The sequence below is a fragment of the Thunnus maccoyii genome, chromosome 15 (genome assembly GCF_910596095.1).
Source record: "Thunnus maccoyii chromosome 15, fThuMac1.1, whole genome shotgun sequence".
Classification (NCBI taxonomy): domain Eukaryota; kingdom Metazoa; phylum Chordata; class Actinopteri; order Scombriformes; family Scombridae; genus Thunnus; species Thunnus maccoyii.
The window spans coordinates 22,904,579-22,920,030 of NC_056547.1; the positions used below are offsets into that span (position 1 = coordinate 22,904,579).

A 15,452-nucleotide genomic window follows, 5' to 3' on the forward strand; every position below is an offset into this window, starting at 1 on the left:
GGGGTGGATGTCTCCTGAAAGCCAAACTTTGACAGCCGTTTTGCTGGCGGGGGGGTTCCTTCATTTGACAATAGAGAGGGCATCGCAGAGAAAAATAGAGAGAGAGAGAGAGAGAGAGAGAGAACAGAGGGGGAAGGGAGGAGGGAGAACGGTATCAGACTCAGGGATAAGGCAGCTGGGACAGGCTGCTTGGCTGGAAGCAGGTTTTGTTGTGCTCTTTTCTCCCCAAGCGAGTCAGACACTCTGCAAGTAGAGGAAAGAGCCTCTGTCACAGGACATCTACAGTCAATCATTTTGAGTTCATAGTATCTGGATATTCTACTGTTCTTTTCACCGGTGACAGAAGAGAGGACTTGTCGGTCTCAGTTTTGTTTTCCCACAATATTTACAACTATATATTTTATATCTGCCATGGTGCTGGTGTAGGAATGGTGGTCTACTTGAGGAAGAGCATCCACTCTCTGCTGTCTGTCTTCAAGAAGAAGGGTGAGTGCTGAGTCACATAGAGGAATTTGGCAGGCTGTAGCTTTGACTTTAGGTTGTTGAACACTGGTTTACATTAATACTCTTGACTTTGCTTTGATGGAGTTTTCTAGAGTCTACTTGACTTTTTTGTACCCTAATAAGTTTATGTTGAGGCTGTGAGGAGATGGATCTGTGTGTTTTTACTTTAGTGGAAAGATATGATGATAATTGCTCATTTGCAAGTCTGTCTCTAAAAGCTCACACACATAAACACACACAAACAGGGATGCAAAAATTAGTGTTAAAGGCAATTTAGGGGTGCTCTCTAATGAGATAAAGGGCTTAACTGACTTTTTTGGCCTTAATCAACCGAGAGACCTAAACCTCCTGCAGGGGTCCGCCAAATCTCAGGGAGGGCTTCTTCTCCAATTAATCCCAACTGGTATTTACAGAAGCGTATATGTGAGTAATGCACGTGAGGAAATGCTGAAAACTGACTAATGGAGGTCTTTAGACTTCAGACAGTACCAGGTTCACAATGAACAGAGATTTCCCCCAGCGACACACAGGGGAGGGCATTGTGTCTGGGCATGACTGGCTTGCCTCACCTGTGTGAATGTGGGAAGATAGGGGTGGTAGGAGTGTGTTACTCACTGACACACACACACAAACACACAGACATGTACAGTATGTACATTCACGCACACACAGGATTACCTAACCAGGTGAGACTGAGAGCCACAGTGTTGAAAGTGACAAAGGAGGGAAAGCAGACACCTCACGTTGACTTTTGTTTCGCAAAGGGACACGTTACACGAGTGATTTACTGTACATCATGCTCTAAACATGATGATGGGTTCCCAACTGATAAATGATTACATAGATGAGCATAAATTCATGACATTGTTTTACTGTTTTGACCATTCCAGACATAGTTCTGCAAAACCAAAGGCTGACAGGTTAACTGGACTAAAGCTGAAGACATCCTCTCTATTTCAGTTATGTAGGTCATGGTGCCAATTAGTCCTTCTAGCTTTGCCTATATTGATTACAATCCAACTAGTATCCAATTTTATTTTTCAAATCTGTCTTTTACATTGAACTGTCCTTTGATATTGAGTAAAGCCGTCCTGAAGGGAGAGCTTGGTCCAGTTCCCACGCAGGAGGCCCCACTGCAGGGAGTCGAGTGGCGTCTTTGCATTCGGACAATCCAGATTATCCAATCCCCCAGAGACTAGCAAGGAAGAGAGATACTGCAGGAGATTAGCCGGGCATTGGTTTAATGTTTAGGACCTAGCCAAGCTGGGATGTCTGCCCAGCAAACTGCTCAACTGAGGAGATTTGAAGAGTGTACTGTGTCAAAGGTTCACCGGTAAATACAGACATACTCACGCCAGGTGGAAGTGCGCAGGATTCACTGTAAAGCTGATAAAAGTTTTGGCAAATGAACACCTGTTGAGTCTGTTTTTATGTGTGCATCATAAGAGGACAAGGAAGCACCAGTAGAAAGAGTTCTCAGTGGAAAATATGGTGATAAGCTGATGAATTCCTAAATACAGTGTTTGGTCACAAAGAGAGAGAGTGTAACAAGAACTACAATCTTCATTGAAGTTCAAGATCAAAAAAATAGCAGCAGAACTTTACTTTCATATAAACCAACAATATTTATCTTCTTCTTCCTCCATCCCAACAGCTGGTCCCAAAGGGAATGAGGACCAGAAGAGGTTGACGGTACACTACACCGTCTCACAGCACTACCAGGAGAATGTTTTCATAGAGGGCAGCAGGCCTCAGTACCTGGAGGACCTGCACACTGAGGCTCAGGAGGGACTCAAGATACTACAGCAGGAAGGTCAGACACATTCAGAGAGTCTTTACAATACATATTAAAACACATCAGTTCATACTGTACAGAGACTCATATATCTAGTTATTATACACATGCCCAGTTAATGTACACCCATCTAAATGAAACTTACCCACAGTTACAAGCTACCATAATATTTCATGACTGATATTGCTAATATATTAAATAATAATAAAATCTATAAACTCATTTAAGAAAGAAACATATAAGATATAAAAGATTGTGTGTTTTATGGTTGCTCTTTTCTGCGTGAAGATAACTGGAGGTTATATGTTTTACTGTTGTTACATCACTGATTATAGAATATACAGTATAATGTATAGATGGATATAGATAGCATGGGAGTATTCAGATTCTGTGTCTTAACCTCATCCTTTTGGTTAACACAGAACACAAGAATGGAGTGAACTTCCTTGACAATGAGAGCATTGCTGTAAGTACCCCAAAACTAATGTGGACAGTCTACCATTTTTCCTGCACTTGCTTCACACAAAGAATACCACCTAACTAAATACTACTGTGTGTGTGTGTGTATGTGTGGTGTGTGTGTCCTGCAGTCCACAGACACTCTGCGTCCAGAGCAGGATATCAGCTCCAAGGACGAAGGTGGCTCTCCGGAGTCGAGATCCACCGCCGAGAATATTGATAGCACAGTAACCTCTGCTGTGTCAACTAGGCCTGTGCTCACCCGCCAAGGTAAACGAAAACACTGTTGTTGTGTGTATGTGTGTGTAGAGAGTGAGACTTGGAAAAGGAAGCATCTGTATCTCATTCATCTAAGAGAAGTAAGAGCTAATCATAACACTTGTGCCTGTGAAAGCACTTTGTGCTTTGGGTTTACCGCTTTATGACGTAGGCGTGCACTTATTTTGCATGCATGTCTCATTCCCAGCTGCTTGGTGCCTCTGCAGTCATGGTGTGATATCAAAGGAAGACGAACTTGACACACACACGCATACAGCTGAAGCTTCTTTTTCAGCTATTCAAAAGTTCTAAGCATCTGAAGACAGCACTGCGGCTGCCTCTGCATATCACAGCTGGAAGGCAAAGCCTGCCGATCTGTGTGTGTGAGATGAGTGTGCTTTGTATTCTGATGCCAATTTCAAGCACTGCTTTTGAACTACTCAGGAAAAAACAACTCCCCAATAGACTTAACTGAGTTTCAACACATTATGGTGTTTCCTCCTTTCTTTTCAAAATTAACCCTCCTCAAATTCAGTTAATAAGACAGTTTTCCGCTGTCTCTCAGGTTCTACATTCAAGCCTCTGAATCCAGTGAAAAGGCTAGATAAGACCAGGAAAAGGAGCAGGAGAACCACCATCATGGGTATTCCCAACCAGGTCCAGAAAGAGCTTGGTACGTCCACAGAATTATCCTTGCTGACTGGGGGAAAAAAAAGTTTGTGGACATCATGTATCGTTGGTGGTATACATGTCATTGACAGTGATCCGCCCCCTCTTTCCAGCATTGCACAGAAGCTCCACCTTCCAGCAGCTTGTTTCTACCCAGCTCCCTAATCACAACGGACAGGTCACTGACAGCCAATCAGGTGTTGTTATCATTCCTACGGTTGACGGAGAGACTCCGGTAACGAATAAGGAGGGTGCGAGAGTACACCTTTCAGAGCTGGAGGTAAGGTTCTCCAGAAAGAATTCTTTCCTTCAGAATAGTTTTAACATGCAGTACAGGTTTCATGTGTTTCATTGTTTTTTTATCACTTATGAATGGAACTGGTCTCTTGTCTCCTGAACAGGCATCCGGAGATGAGCAGCGGCTGAGGAAGCACCTCCAGGCAGTCTTCCAGGATGAGCAGCTCTTCAACCACCAGGGCTTTGGCTCCCATCTCGGCCCCTCTTCCGTCCTGAGACCCAAGTCTGTTGCTGTACCTGGCATGACCACTTCCTCCTCCTTCTCTCCTTCTATGTTTAGCTTCCTCCAGGAACCCCAGGTCAGAACAAAATCAGACTGTTAATTAAGATTAAAATTCAAGAGTTAGTCTTCTGAGACTTTAACCTCTATAAAGAATATGTGAACGTAATTAAGTCATACCAATAGTTGTGAAATCCCCATTTGTTTTTTTCTAGGGCCCAGTGATGTCCATCTCTCCTCAGGCCACCTACCTGTCAACAATCATCCCTAATGCAGTGTTGCCAGCCTCGATTGATGTCATCGAGATTGACCGCAGCAGCAGCCGGACGCGTGGTAACAGTGTCAACCATGGCGGGAGTGTTCGCACAATAAGCAAGAGCAGCCTGGCATCCTTGGACTCATCAGTCAGCCCTCTGTTGTCAAAAAGATCAGATGGTGACGGTTCCCAGACTGACAATTCCCACAGCAACTCCACACCAATGCCCACATCAGCTTCGGGGTCAAACTGGAGCGAGTCATCCAAGACGATTATTTCAAACTCTTCCCCCATCTCCTCCAAAAGTAGTACACGCAGCTATAACTCACAGAGAGTGGGTCTCAATGGGCAGGAAAGCCAGGCTGAACAGTCTGGTGGAGACCAAGACCTTGTCAGTCTCCGCAGCTCAGTTAGCATGATTAGCTGCCCCAGCAGTAAAAATGAAAATATAATTACGGGAGAAGAAGTGGAGTCTGGTGCGTCAGGGTCAGCAGCTGCTGGGGAGGATGCAAAGAACAAACGGAATTGCACGCGTAGTCTTTCGGTTATGAAGACTAAGCAACCCCCGGCACCTCCACAAAGAACAAACTCTCTGCATAGTAATAAGATTAGGAGCAACTTAAAGGTTCTGGTGGACAGCAAAGATCTCAACGGTTCTGCATCTGGAGAGGTAGCAACTGCTACAGGAAATATTGTAGCAAAGGATGAGATCAAATCTGTAACTGCAGATACCAGTAAGATCCCAACCCTTGTATCGAACTCTACTGGCACTAGCTCTCCAGGTGCCTCCACCAGTGAGGCTGGAGGAGCAAGAGAGCCTCAGCCAGAATCCAGCACCTCCTCCCCACAGAAAACTCCCTCAGAAGGTGGGAAATTTGAACGGACCATGTCCCCTTCCAGTGGCTACTCAAGTCAGAGTGGCACTCCGACACTTTCCCCAAAAGGGATCTCCCCAACCTCCCCAGACAAACAGAAGAAGAAACCCGTTAAGCCAGAGAGATCTATGTCTCGAGCCTCATCCTCAGCAGCTTCTCCTTCCTCCTCACTTACTTCTCTTTCGTCTGGTACATCTGAGCCTGTAAATCCAGATGTTTCCACATGTAGCCCTAGTCTGCCTCCCCAGGGATCTCCGCCCACTGTTGCTGCAAAAGAACTCACACCAAATAACAAGTCTTCAGCTTTGGGAGTGGAAGTCAGAGAGCTGTTGAACATCCCACCACCTCCCAAGGTCAAAGCACCATGTCCTCCTCCTCCAGAGACATGGGTTCACAACAGACGCACCTTTGAGCTCCTGTGTGGGCCCTGCCCTAATGTTAGCAAAGTAACCCAGAAACCAGCACAGGTACAGGACAGCACAGTTAAACAAGCAGGCACTCAGACTGAAGCCAGCAAGGAGTTGCAGGTTTTAGTTGAAAAACAGACAACTACAGAAAAAGTTGTGTCAGAATTGTCAGAAAGCAAAGCAAAGACTGAGACATTGTTAGCAACACTTCCTGAGGGTGTCCCTAAGGATCTAGAGGGTAGGGAATGTCCAGGTACAAAACAAGAGACGCTGTTAATCCAGGACAGGGTGGAAGCAAGTGCAGATGTTCAGAGACAAGAGCAGACTAGTAGTCCTGTTGTGATGGAAAAAGAGAGTCAAGAGACAACTCCAAAGAAAGATCCCCCTCCTGTCATGAAGAAACCCCTGACAGTACTGCACAGAGAAGAATTAGTGTCGACAGAGCAGTCAGTTGAGAGACAGCAAAAGGAAATGTGTAGCAGTGCCACGATAGAAGTTAATTTACCAGTTGAGAACCCTACAACCTCTTCACAGAATGGTGTTACGGTTGTAGTTGATAAGTGCGAGGGTGAGGTAGACATAAGTGAAGCCCCATCCATGCAGACACTTTCTGTAGATGTCCCTAAAATGAATAAGGCCTCGCCACCACCTACCCCTCCACCTGCCTACCAACCTACGCCTCCTCTTTCAAGAAGGACACCTCCCTCATCAGTATCTGTGCCACCTGATGAATTACAGAGGGTACAGGAGGAGGAGATCCACGTCGTAGAGTCTTGCTGGCCACCTCCTCCGCCTCCTTTAGAAGGGGACTCAGTCTTTGATGGGGGGGATGAGATAGACTTTCCTCCTCCTCCTCCACCCTTCATGGCCGATAGTGTGCCAGATGTGATGTTGAACAGTTGTACCACAGAAATGGCTGTTCCAAACAGACCGACTGTGGCACTACAGGAAGTTGAAGAGGCAATTAAGGACTCAAGTGAAGCTGAGACACCCTTACATGGACAAAATTCAGACTTGCCCTCTTCTGTTACACAAACAGTAGTACATGATAACAAACCGGAAGTTGTCATGCACGTTTCAAAAGCTAATACTGATGGGAGTTCTTGCACACCAGTGCAGAATGTTTCTTCTGTTTCAGACAATGTCCTACCTCCACCAATGGAAGGGCCTCCTTTACCACCTATGACTAGAGAAGATAACCCATCATCAGTCTCTGCTTTAGCTTCTCCCTGCAGTTTCCTGAAGCAAGACTCTCTGAAAGTTGAAGCTCAGTTTCCCTCTGAGCCTCCTGTCAGTGCCCAACTTCCACCTCCAATTGCTGCCCCAGCAGCACCCCCTCTACCAGTAGAGAACTTAACCCCTGGGGTTAATTTCAGAAGGCAGCCCAGTATAGCAAACAGAGACAACAGGAGCAAGGAGCTCCTTGCCCGCCACAAAAGTGCACCCATTCCTAAAGAGGATGCAAACATACCTCTTGTCACCCCCTCCTTACTTCAGATGGTTCGCCTCAGATCAGTCAACATGGTTGAAGATCAGGTGAAAGCTCCCTCTGAGGACAAGTCAACCAATGAGGGAGCTCCAGTTCAGGAACATTGCCCAGTCTCAATGCCAGGACCTCATAACACCCCACAAAAGCCCATCCGCAAGTCCCTGTCTCTAAAATCTCCACCTCAGACAGTGAAAGCATCATCTGTGACACTAAACACCCCTTCCATGCGCTTACAAGAAGCCATACGTATGAAAACTGCAGCAATGTCTTCAAGAGATGGTCTCCCATCCCGACTCGGTATGAGATCATCCGCGTACAGTTGCGTCAGTGAACCAGGGGCTCTGTCCTTGAAATCACCTGAAGGATCTGACATGCACAAGTCCCCAGCCTCTACCGCCAGCTTTATCTTCTCTAGGAGCACAAAAAAGGTTGTCATAGAGACTGCGGCTGCCTCCTCTCCTGAAGCTCAAGCAAGTCTGAAGCAAAACTTGGCGGCTGAACTCATGCAGTTTTCTGACCAATCAAATGCTGCTGCTTTCTCCAATGGCGGGGTGAAGTCTGACAGAGTTCCTCCACCAGTAGCTAGAAAACCATCCCACAGCAGCATCAGTCCTTCTCAGAGTCTTCCTGCTTGTTCAACAAAGATGGATTTCAGTGTTGATGGAAACGGCGCGATTGGAGCAGTACAACATACGAGGGCAGTAACACCTCCTGAGACAACAAGTAAGAGCAGCAACATTATTTGTGTTTGTTATTTTCAGTCATTGTCTTTGTTAAAGTCTGAGTACTTGTAAAAAGCTGATTCAGTGCTTCCATAGATCAATAACGTGCTGCTCTCGTCATGAAAAGGCAGAATGCAAATTCTAGCATTACACTGAACAGCTAGGTGGTTTAACGGTGCTTTAGGGAACATATTTTTGGCTCTTCATACAACAGAGAAAACTGCACACAAACACAATAGAGATTCTGCTGACTTCTCTAGAGCTTTTTCCAGTCAGATGTGCAAGCATGTGCTTCAATCAGGCATAAGCTAAAGCTCATGATCATGTCTTAGAAAGTGAATTAGATTAGGACAGAATACTCATTACATGTGTTCCTGTAACTGTATTATGGTGATGCCATAATGTCTAACCTCTTCTTGTCTTCCCCTTCTAGCTACAAGAGTGACAGCGGACACAATTGAAACACTGTTTTGAAAGAGCTTTGTGGTGATTCACAAAGGACAAAGCTCATGAAAGAAGAACAAGCAAAGACCACAAACAAGTAAAAGGACAACATATTGCAAAGACTGACATTAATTAATGAGACACTGAACTCAACTATCTGAGTGTTGTGTGTTAAGTCTTCTCCAAAAGCCTTAGCCTGTAATGGCCTTCCTACATATTTATGCAAAAAAACATGTAGCTCCCACTTTCTAATGATAGCTTTATTCTGGAGTATTTTTCTAAGCTATAGTTTCTCTCTTATTAAGGCCCCTCAGGATGAAATGGTGTACATTGGCTGAACTGTAAATATTTGGCTTGTAACAGATCGCCTCCCAGAGGCCGAATTAGGTAGTGGTCACTGCAGCTCAGAGAATAAGGATACATCTTAGCAAAGCATTTCTGTACAGAGATTTATTGTCTGTTAGGTCTTTTTTCCCCCCTCTTGTAATATAATGCATAATTCTCATGGGGATTCATGCAGTTGTCAGCAAATGCTGACAACCACATCCACTACAGAACTAATCAGCATTTTATCACTTTCTTTGCTTAGAGATCTGAGTAAAAACAAATTGTCATACTCATTTTCAGTCCTGCTTTTCACTGTGTGGATAGATATATGTGAAATAGTAGTTGAAAAAAAGGGATGCTGCATATTCACAAGAGGAAGATGTCAGTTTTTTCAGTTAGGACAGAGGCACTTTTGTAAAGCTACAGATGATAAACCGATAAGACTTACGAAAAGATTGCAGCAGCTGTTAAAATGTCAATTAGATGCTTCTACGGAATTTCTGTTTCTTGGGTATAGTAAAGCTCAACCCAACACATTCTGAGAAATATTTTTTAAAAACCAATAACACAAGTATCCTATTTATTTATGTGTGGTTGTTTCCACTAGTAGCACTGTCAATCACCTTTTCCTACCAAATATGAAATATTTAAGAATCTATTTCATCTAAAACCACTTTTAGGGCTGTGAAGATTGGCCCTGGATGATTGATACACTGGAGTAGACTTAGTTTGAGGTCAGTTTTTTTTATTAAATGTGAATTGATCTCTCTTTCTCCATATCTAAATCTTTGGCCCAAGTCTGTCTGGTGGAAAATCCAGCTCATCACTATTTGCACAAAATGCTTTCCCCAGCAAAATCATTGGTGAGTGAATTATACTGACTCTTCATGGGTCAGAAATAGACATTTTGATGATGATAAAGAATACGTATGTACAGTTATTACTTCTATAAATAAAATTTAAGTGTATTAAAAATGCTGTTTGCTTCATTCATTCTTTCCAGATGTAGTAAACATCTAGTTGCCAAATGCTGTTACTTACCAATTGTTTTACGTGTTTCTATCAACCAACACAAAAATATTTTATTCCTGCAGACCACAGAATTTATCCAGCGTTTATTTCATATTAGAGATGATGCATTATTTGATTATGACAGTTAATGTTTGAATATTGATTTCTGTACAACACTATGTCCCAATGCAACCGTCCTATACTACAAGGCCTATTGATCCTTATACACATCGAATGTCTGTCCAGGAAACCATTGTGATGAAATTTGGCACATTGGCTACCACTGACATTTACTGTGAAGGCAAACAACAGTGTGATTTTAACCAGGAAAAGTACTGACACATTCATTCCCTTTTTAAGACACCTGAGATATTACTTATCAGTTACTTCCAGGAATGCGTCAACCAGTACAGCAACATTTAAAAATGCAGACAATGTGTCACATTTGTAGAGTTAAGTGTGTTAATAACACAGTACAATGCCTGGTAAATAAACAACAGTAATGAATCATAGTGGGTCACATGTCTTTGCAATTACAGTTTCAATGTTTATATAATATTTGTTGTGATTGGCTCTTGATTTTAGGAATTACATATTTTTTCCTAATAAAGTCAAAGCAATTTAAACCAATTTGTGTAAACCAGTCCAAAGCATCTCAGACTTTCTGCATTAATGTCCCATCATTCTCCAAGAATCATCCCGATGAAGTTTGACCATCATTGCCATGGCAACTTGTTGATGAAAGCATTTTTGTTGTAATGTGGCCGGCAGGAGCAGCTTCAGTGGTGAAGGTCATGTCTGTGAGTATTTAACTGATGTTGCCTCCTTTCAGTGTCTTACATGTGATCTGTCCTAGTTTGGTCATCAGATGCTTGTCTTTCCACTGAGCTACACACTCGTCTGATATCTTCAGGTCCACCTGGGAGAGGACAGATAAAATATTAAATCATCGGGTACATGAAGCATATTCTCCTACAAGATTTTATTCCAATATGTCATTATTCTATTTTAGAAAAATGTTACCGACTAAAATTAGAGATCAGATTACAACAGTAGAATAACAGTAAAACCTGGCTGAAACATACCTGTAGTTTCTCCCACACCTTCTTCTTTGGGTTGAGTCTGTCATCTGGTTTGCCCGTCTCATACCCCTCCACGAAGACCCGTTCCCCTGGCGATGACCCCTCTGGAGGGTCCAGAGGCTCCACCCTCCTGGGCTCCCCTTCACTAGAAATCAGCCAAACACAGAGAGTAGAAGGATTAACGCAGGAAACAGAGATGTGTCGTGTGTGTATTTGCTTGAGCAAAACAGAAATTACACTCACATGGAGGCACACAGCAGCATGGCTTGAGATTCAATCCCACGCATCTTCTGGGGTTTCAGATTACACAGCACCAACACATTTCTGTCCTGTAGGTCCTCCTGTGAAATATAGGCCACCAGTCCGCTGACTACCGTCCTTGGCTCTGCCTCTCCCACATCAATCTTCTCCAGGTACAGCGAATCGGCGTCTGGATGCTGGAAGGTTGGGCAGCAAAGAAAGGCATGGATCACAAAGGTGCCTTTGTCAATGTTCAAATTTTCAGGAGATCTAATTAAACACATCTTTAAAGAGTTAATGTGAGGGACAAATTCTTTTCTGATGCAAAGGACCTGCAGCTTAACAGTTGAGTAATGTATTGACGTCCTACCTTGTCCACACTGATGATCTTGCCCACCCGGATGTCCAGTCTGGAGGGTGCCAGCTCATCGTCCTGTCCACCTCCTCCACCTCCTCCTGCCTTGCCACCCTTTCCTGCTCCTTCTGATCATACATACACAAAAATGATGGTAAATCTCCTCATGAAGCTAGTTGACATCCCATTAAAATGTAGACCTTGTTACGCACAGTGAGGACTGGGTAAAATACTGACTCTTTGAGGGGTCGGGGTAGGCAGAGTTGGTGAGTTTGCGGAGCTCAGGCGACTCAAACTTCTTTCTGATTGGATCCAGCAGTTGGTTGAGTGCTGCTTCCACCGAGGCCTTCAGGTCTCCAGGGTGAATCGACTAACAAAGTGAGAGATTACCAACAGTCAGACTAGAACATGACAAGAAAAGGAGTTGTTTTAGCAGAACAACTACATCCTTGAGGTGCAAGGGTGTATTTTAAGCAGCAGTTTGAATCTAGAAATAAACCAGTGCACCTATAATTTACCTCCTCAGCAAAGTCCTTCTCCACCTCTTCAAACACAGTGTAGATTTTGTCTCCACCCCACTTGGGGTCTCTTTTGATGCAGAAATCTAAAACACACAGTCATCCAAAATGTCACCTATTTTTACATTCTGTTTACAAGTGGTGGGAAAAATCTGACGCCAAGATAAAGAAATTGAAGGCTGAGTTTTTACCTCCACGTAGAGGGAAGAGGACATATTTGACAAAGGAGAGGACTCCGTTGTTCTGGATGTTGCCTGGCTCACAGAAAGCCTTCTTCAGCTTCTTCTTCACGTCCTCTTTTGAGTCGAGTAAATCGATCTTTGACTCCTGCAGCCACAAACAGATAATGAATTGACAACTGGACACAAGCTGCAGAAATTAAATGTTAATACAAATGCAGACTTATTTATTTTTGATTTTCTCTAATAAATAATGTGTGTGAAAGCTTACTTCTTCTGAGGAGCTCATCTTGGCGCCTGTCAGTCCTGGTACCATCGGATTCATCAGATGGGCGCGCTTGGCATATCCAAGAGAGGGCAGGTACTGGAGACAAATGAAACGCTACAGTTACCCTCGTACACATGTCATTAGATTCTAATTCTTTGCAATGTGATTTACTTTTATTTTTGTCAAGACCATACACACAATGCACCTCCAAAATACCAAGATTCTCTAGTTCCAGTTTCTTATGTGAATATAATAAGTCCTCTATGATAGTAAACTGATTATCTTTGGGTTGTCGACTGTTGGTCGGGAGAAAACAAGAACTTTTAGGTTGCATCTTAAGCTTTATGAAACGGTGATCAACATTTTTCACCATTTTATAGACCAAGCAATTAATTGAGAAAATAATCAACAGATTAATTGATAATGAAAGTCATCGTTAGTTGAGACGCTAACGGTGTGTGTTGAAAATGAAAGAAAAAAAGATGTGTCAGTAATATAGAGAAGAGAGAGGGTTGAAATAAATGTGAAAAGATGCAGACTGATGGTACCTTCTCTGCCAGAGTGAAAATCTTTCTCTGGTCAACTCCTCCAAACTGGGCGTCCACCTTCAGGTACTCCTCATCCAGAGCCTGACGACGAAGACGAACCACATTTACAGCTCCAATAAACACGTAATGGCAAATACCGTTTCAAAGAAAACAGCTGTGACTGGTTCTAAAAATTGTATATATTTAAATGTCAGTTTGCACTCTGGATCATATCCCCCTGGTATCACATCTAAAACATCAGCTTTTACAAATGCTGCTGCTAATATAATCCATTATCAGACCTATGATGAGACACTCACTGAGATATTTTATAACACTGCTTAGTTTGGCAAGTTCTACACCTGCTGCTGGTACTAGTACAGTGTTATTACCTGTAGTCCAGGGTACAGCAGACCACTCAGCAGAGGATGCTCCACCTGTTTGACGACCTCAGCTCCAGCCTTCTTGGCGTCATGTTCTGTCACCATGGAGGACAGACGGTACACATCCAGAGTGTACTCTCTGACAGACATGAGAAGACAAGATTAAAGCATTGGATTGAGAGTCAAATTACTGCATATTATAGAATACATACTCTAAGTCTGCAAATGAATTCAGCTCAGACATACAACTGACCTGCTGAGCTGGTAATCAGTTCCTTTGACAAACTTGAGCTTGTCCAGAGGTACACCGATGCTTTCCAACATGGCCTTGATGACCTGTTCGTAGTACTTCACCCTTAATTCCAGCAGCTCCCAGGGAGCCTTCATGTTGTCTAGGTAGGCGTGCAGGTCTGCAAACAGAATAGTGACCTGAGGAAAAGACAAAAACAAATGAGCCACATGTAAGTAAAGCTTTGATTTGTTTGAATCTCAAACAAGGATGACAGAGGAACAAGCAAGACACTCAGTGAGATCAACATACCTCACATCCGGCCTTCAGAAAGTCTGCAATCTTGGACATGGGGACAAAGTAAGCAACATGAGGTTTTCCGGTGGTTGCTGTGCCCCAGTACACCTTCAGCTCCCTCTCCTGAAGAACCTGCTTCAGCTTCTCCTCTCCAAGGACCTCCTGCAATAAACACACACAACCAAGGATTCATGAGTCCAACCTACATGAGGGCTTTAGTCACTATGTGAGAGTGTGTGTGTGTGTGTGTGTGTGTGTGTGTGTGTGTGTGTGTGTGTCCCACCTGGAGGTTCCTTGTGATGAGGTTCAACTTTTCATCCGGGCTTAGCTGATCTGCCATGGCGCAGGGCCTTTTAACTGAGAGGACAGAAGTAAATTTTTAAAGTATTTTTTAAGAATAAAAAGCAGCAATTTCAAGAGATTCAAGAGAGCTTTATTTTGATTGTCTCTGACAACAAAAGAATTGATATCTAAATCAGAGATATAAATATAAACATATACGTGTACCAAACAGAAACCAACTATAAAACAAAACGGCCATTAAATAAAGGGGAAAAAAGAAAATACCATTACCTATAAATATCAAAATGCTGTAGTAGTTTGTAATGTTGCTGTTATTCATATAGCGTGACAACACGTCATGTTTAGAGCTGACTTAATTGTTTCCTGATAATCTTTCCAACACAAAATACGCCATTGTAGGCGGCGGCAAGCAGGAATCTATCCTAAAATATTACATTTGTAAAAAAAAAATTAACTACAGCTTAACTAAATGTGTATATGCCGAATTTACCAGGAGACCATATCTGTTGTTAAAACGTATTACTAGGCGTGTTGTAACTAAGAAAGTTGATTTAAACTGGATAAGCTGACTTTAGCTTGAAGTTAGTAATTCAGCAGCACAAAACAGGGAAGCTACCGGCTAACGTTTTTAAATTTAAATGCCCACTTCCCTCCATATGTCAACCACAGGCCATTCAGTCACTTTAACGATATGCTAATAATACGCTGCCCGGCTCGTTATTAACGTCACGCTAATAATGAATGAACTAGCTCAGCAGCTAACGACAAAACCATGTGCAGCTAACAGAAATCTAAGCTCCAAAGATGTTTCAGGTTGAAACCGCGGCATATTTACTGGCGACATTTTAAGTTTATCTAGCAGCAATATCAATACCACAAAGACAGATTTAACAACCTGCTGACTTACCTCAAAAGCTGACTTCTTACAGAGAGGAGCGTGTGAGAGAAGCCGGCCTGTCAGTGTGTTGCATCAGCGGTTAGCTTCAGCTCTGCTATCGACTCACGTAGACTTCAGAAGGGGAAAGCAATCGAGTGCAGAACAGATGATGTTTCTTTCCAAGGGAGTAAAATATTTACTGAATATAATGATTTCTAATGCTGGCAAGCACAGAGGGCAGTATCAGGTAATTATTGAGTGTGACAGGCAGGTGAGAACAATTATTTTATTATTAAAATGTGTCAGAAGTAGTGAGATCTATGTGCTCATAATGAATTGACTTTACTTTTCCTCTCAGCAAGGCCTGAGTAATTTATTAGTACTAGTATTTATTAAAAAAACATGTTGAACCCCTACAGACCTTCACAGCATGCACACACACACACACACACACACACACA

General features: G+C 43.0%; 2 protein-coding genes across 6 annotated transcripts in view; one reads left to right on the forward strand and one right to left on the reverse strand.

The window, feature by feature from the left end:
• Positions 1–10,119, forward strand: part of kiaa1522 (KIAA1522 ortholog) — a 42,648-nt gene extending 32,529 nt beyond the window's left edge. For 4 of the 5 annotated variants that reach the window (XM_042435170.1, XM_042435167.1, XM_042435169.1 and 1 more), the window contains 8 exons: positions 2,159–2,317; positions 2,722–2,765; positions 2,890–3,028; positions 3,582–3,689; positions 3,799–3,965; positions 4,087–4,281; positions 4,418–7,952; positions 8,385–10,119. In XM_042435170.1, coding sequence (XP_042291104.1) covers positions 2,159–2,317; positions 2,722–2,765; positions 2,890–3,028; positions 3,582–3,689; positions 3,799–3,965; positions 4,087–4,281; positions 4,418–7,952; positions 8,385–8,425 — 4,388 coding nt within the window. In that variant the 3' untranslated portion in view covers positions 8,426–10,119. Of the gene's footprint in view, positions 1–413; positions 487–2,158; positions 2,318–2,721; positions 2,766–2,889; positions 3,029–3,581; positions 3,690–3,798; positions 3,966–4,086; positions 4,282–4,417; positions 7,953–8,384 lie in introns of those variants that run through there. The other variant, XM_042435172.1, reaches the window with a different exon arrangement.
• yars1 (tyrosyl-tRNA synthetase 1) lies at positions 9,823–15,136 on the reverse strand. Its single transcript, XM_042435173.1, has 14 exons — positions 15,022–15,136; positions 14,095–14,168; positions 13,827–13,973; positions 13,539–13,714; positions 13,295–13,424; positions 12,924–13,004; positions 12,379–12,471; positions 12,120–12,255; positions 11,929–12,014; positions 11,648–11,780; positions 11,426–11,538; positions 11,059–11,252; positions 10,819–10,960; positions 9,823–10,652 (listed from the first exon to the last, which is right to left on the reverse strand). The coding sequence occupies exons 2-14, from the start codon at positions 14,149–14,151 to the stop codon at positions 10,542–10,544; spliced, it is 1,599 nt and encodes a 532-aa protein (XP_042291107.1). The 5' UTR covers positions 14,152–14,168; positions 15,022–15,136; the 3' UTR covers positions 9,823–10,541.
• Between the last annotated feature and the right edge of the window lie 316 nt (positions 15,137–15,452).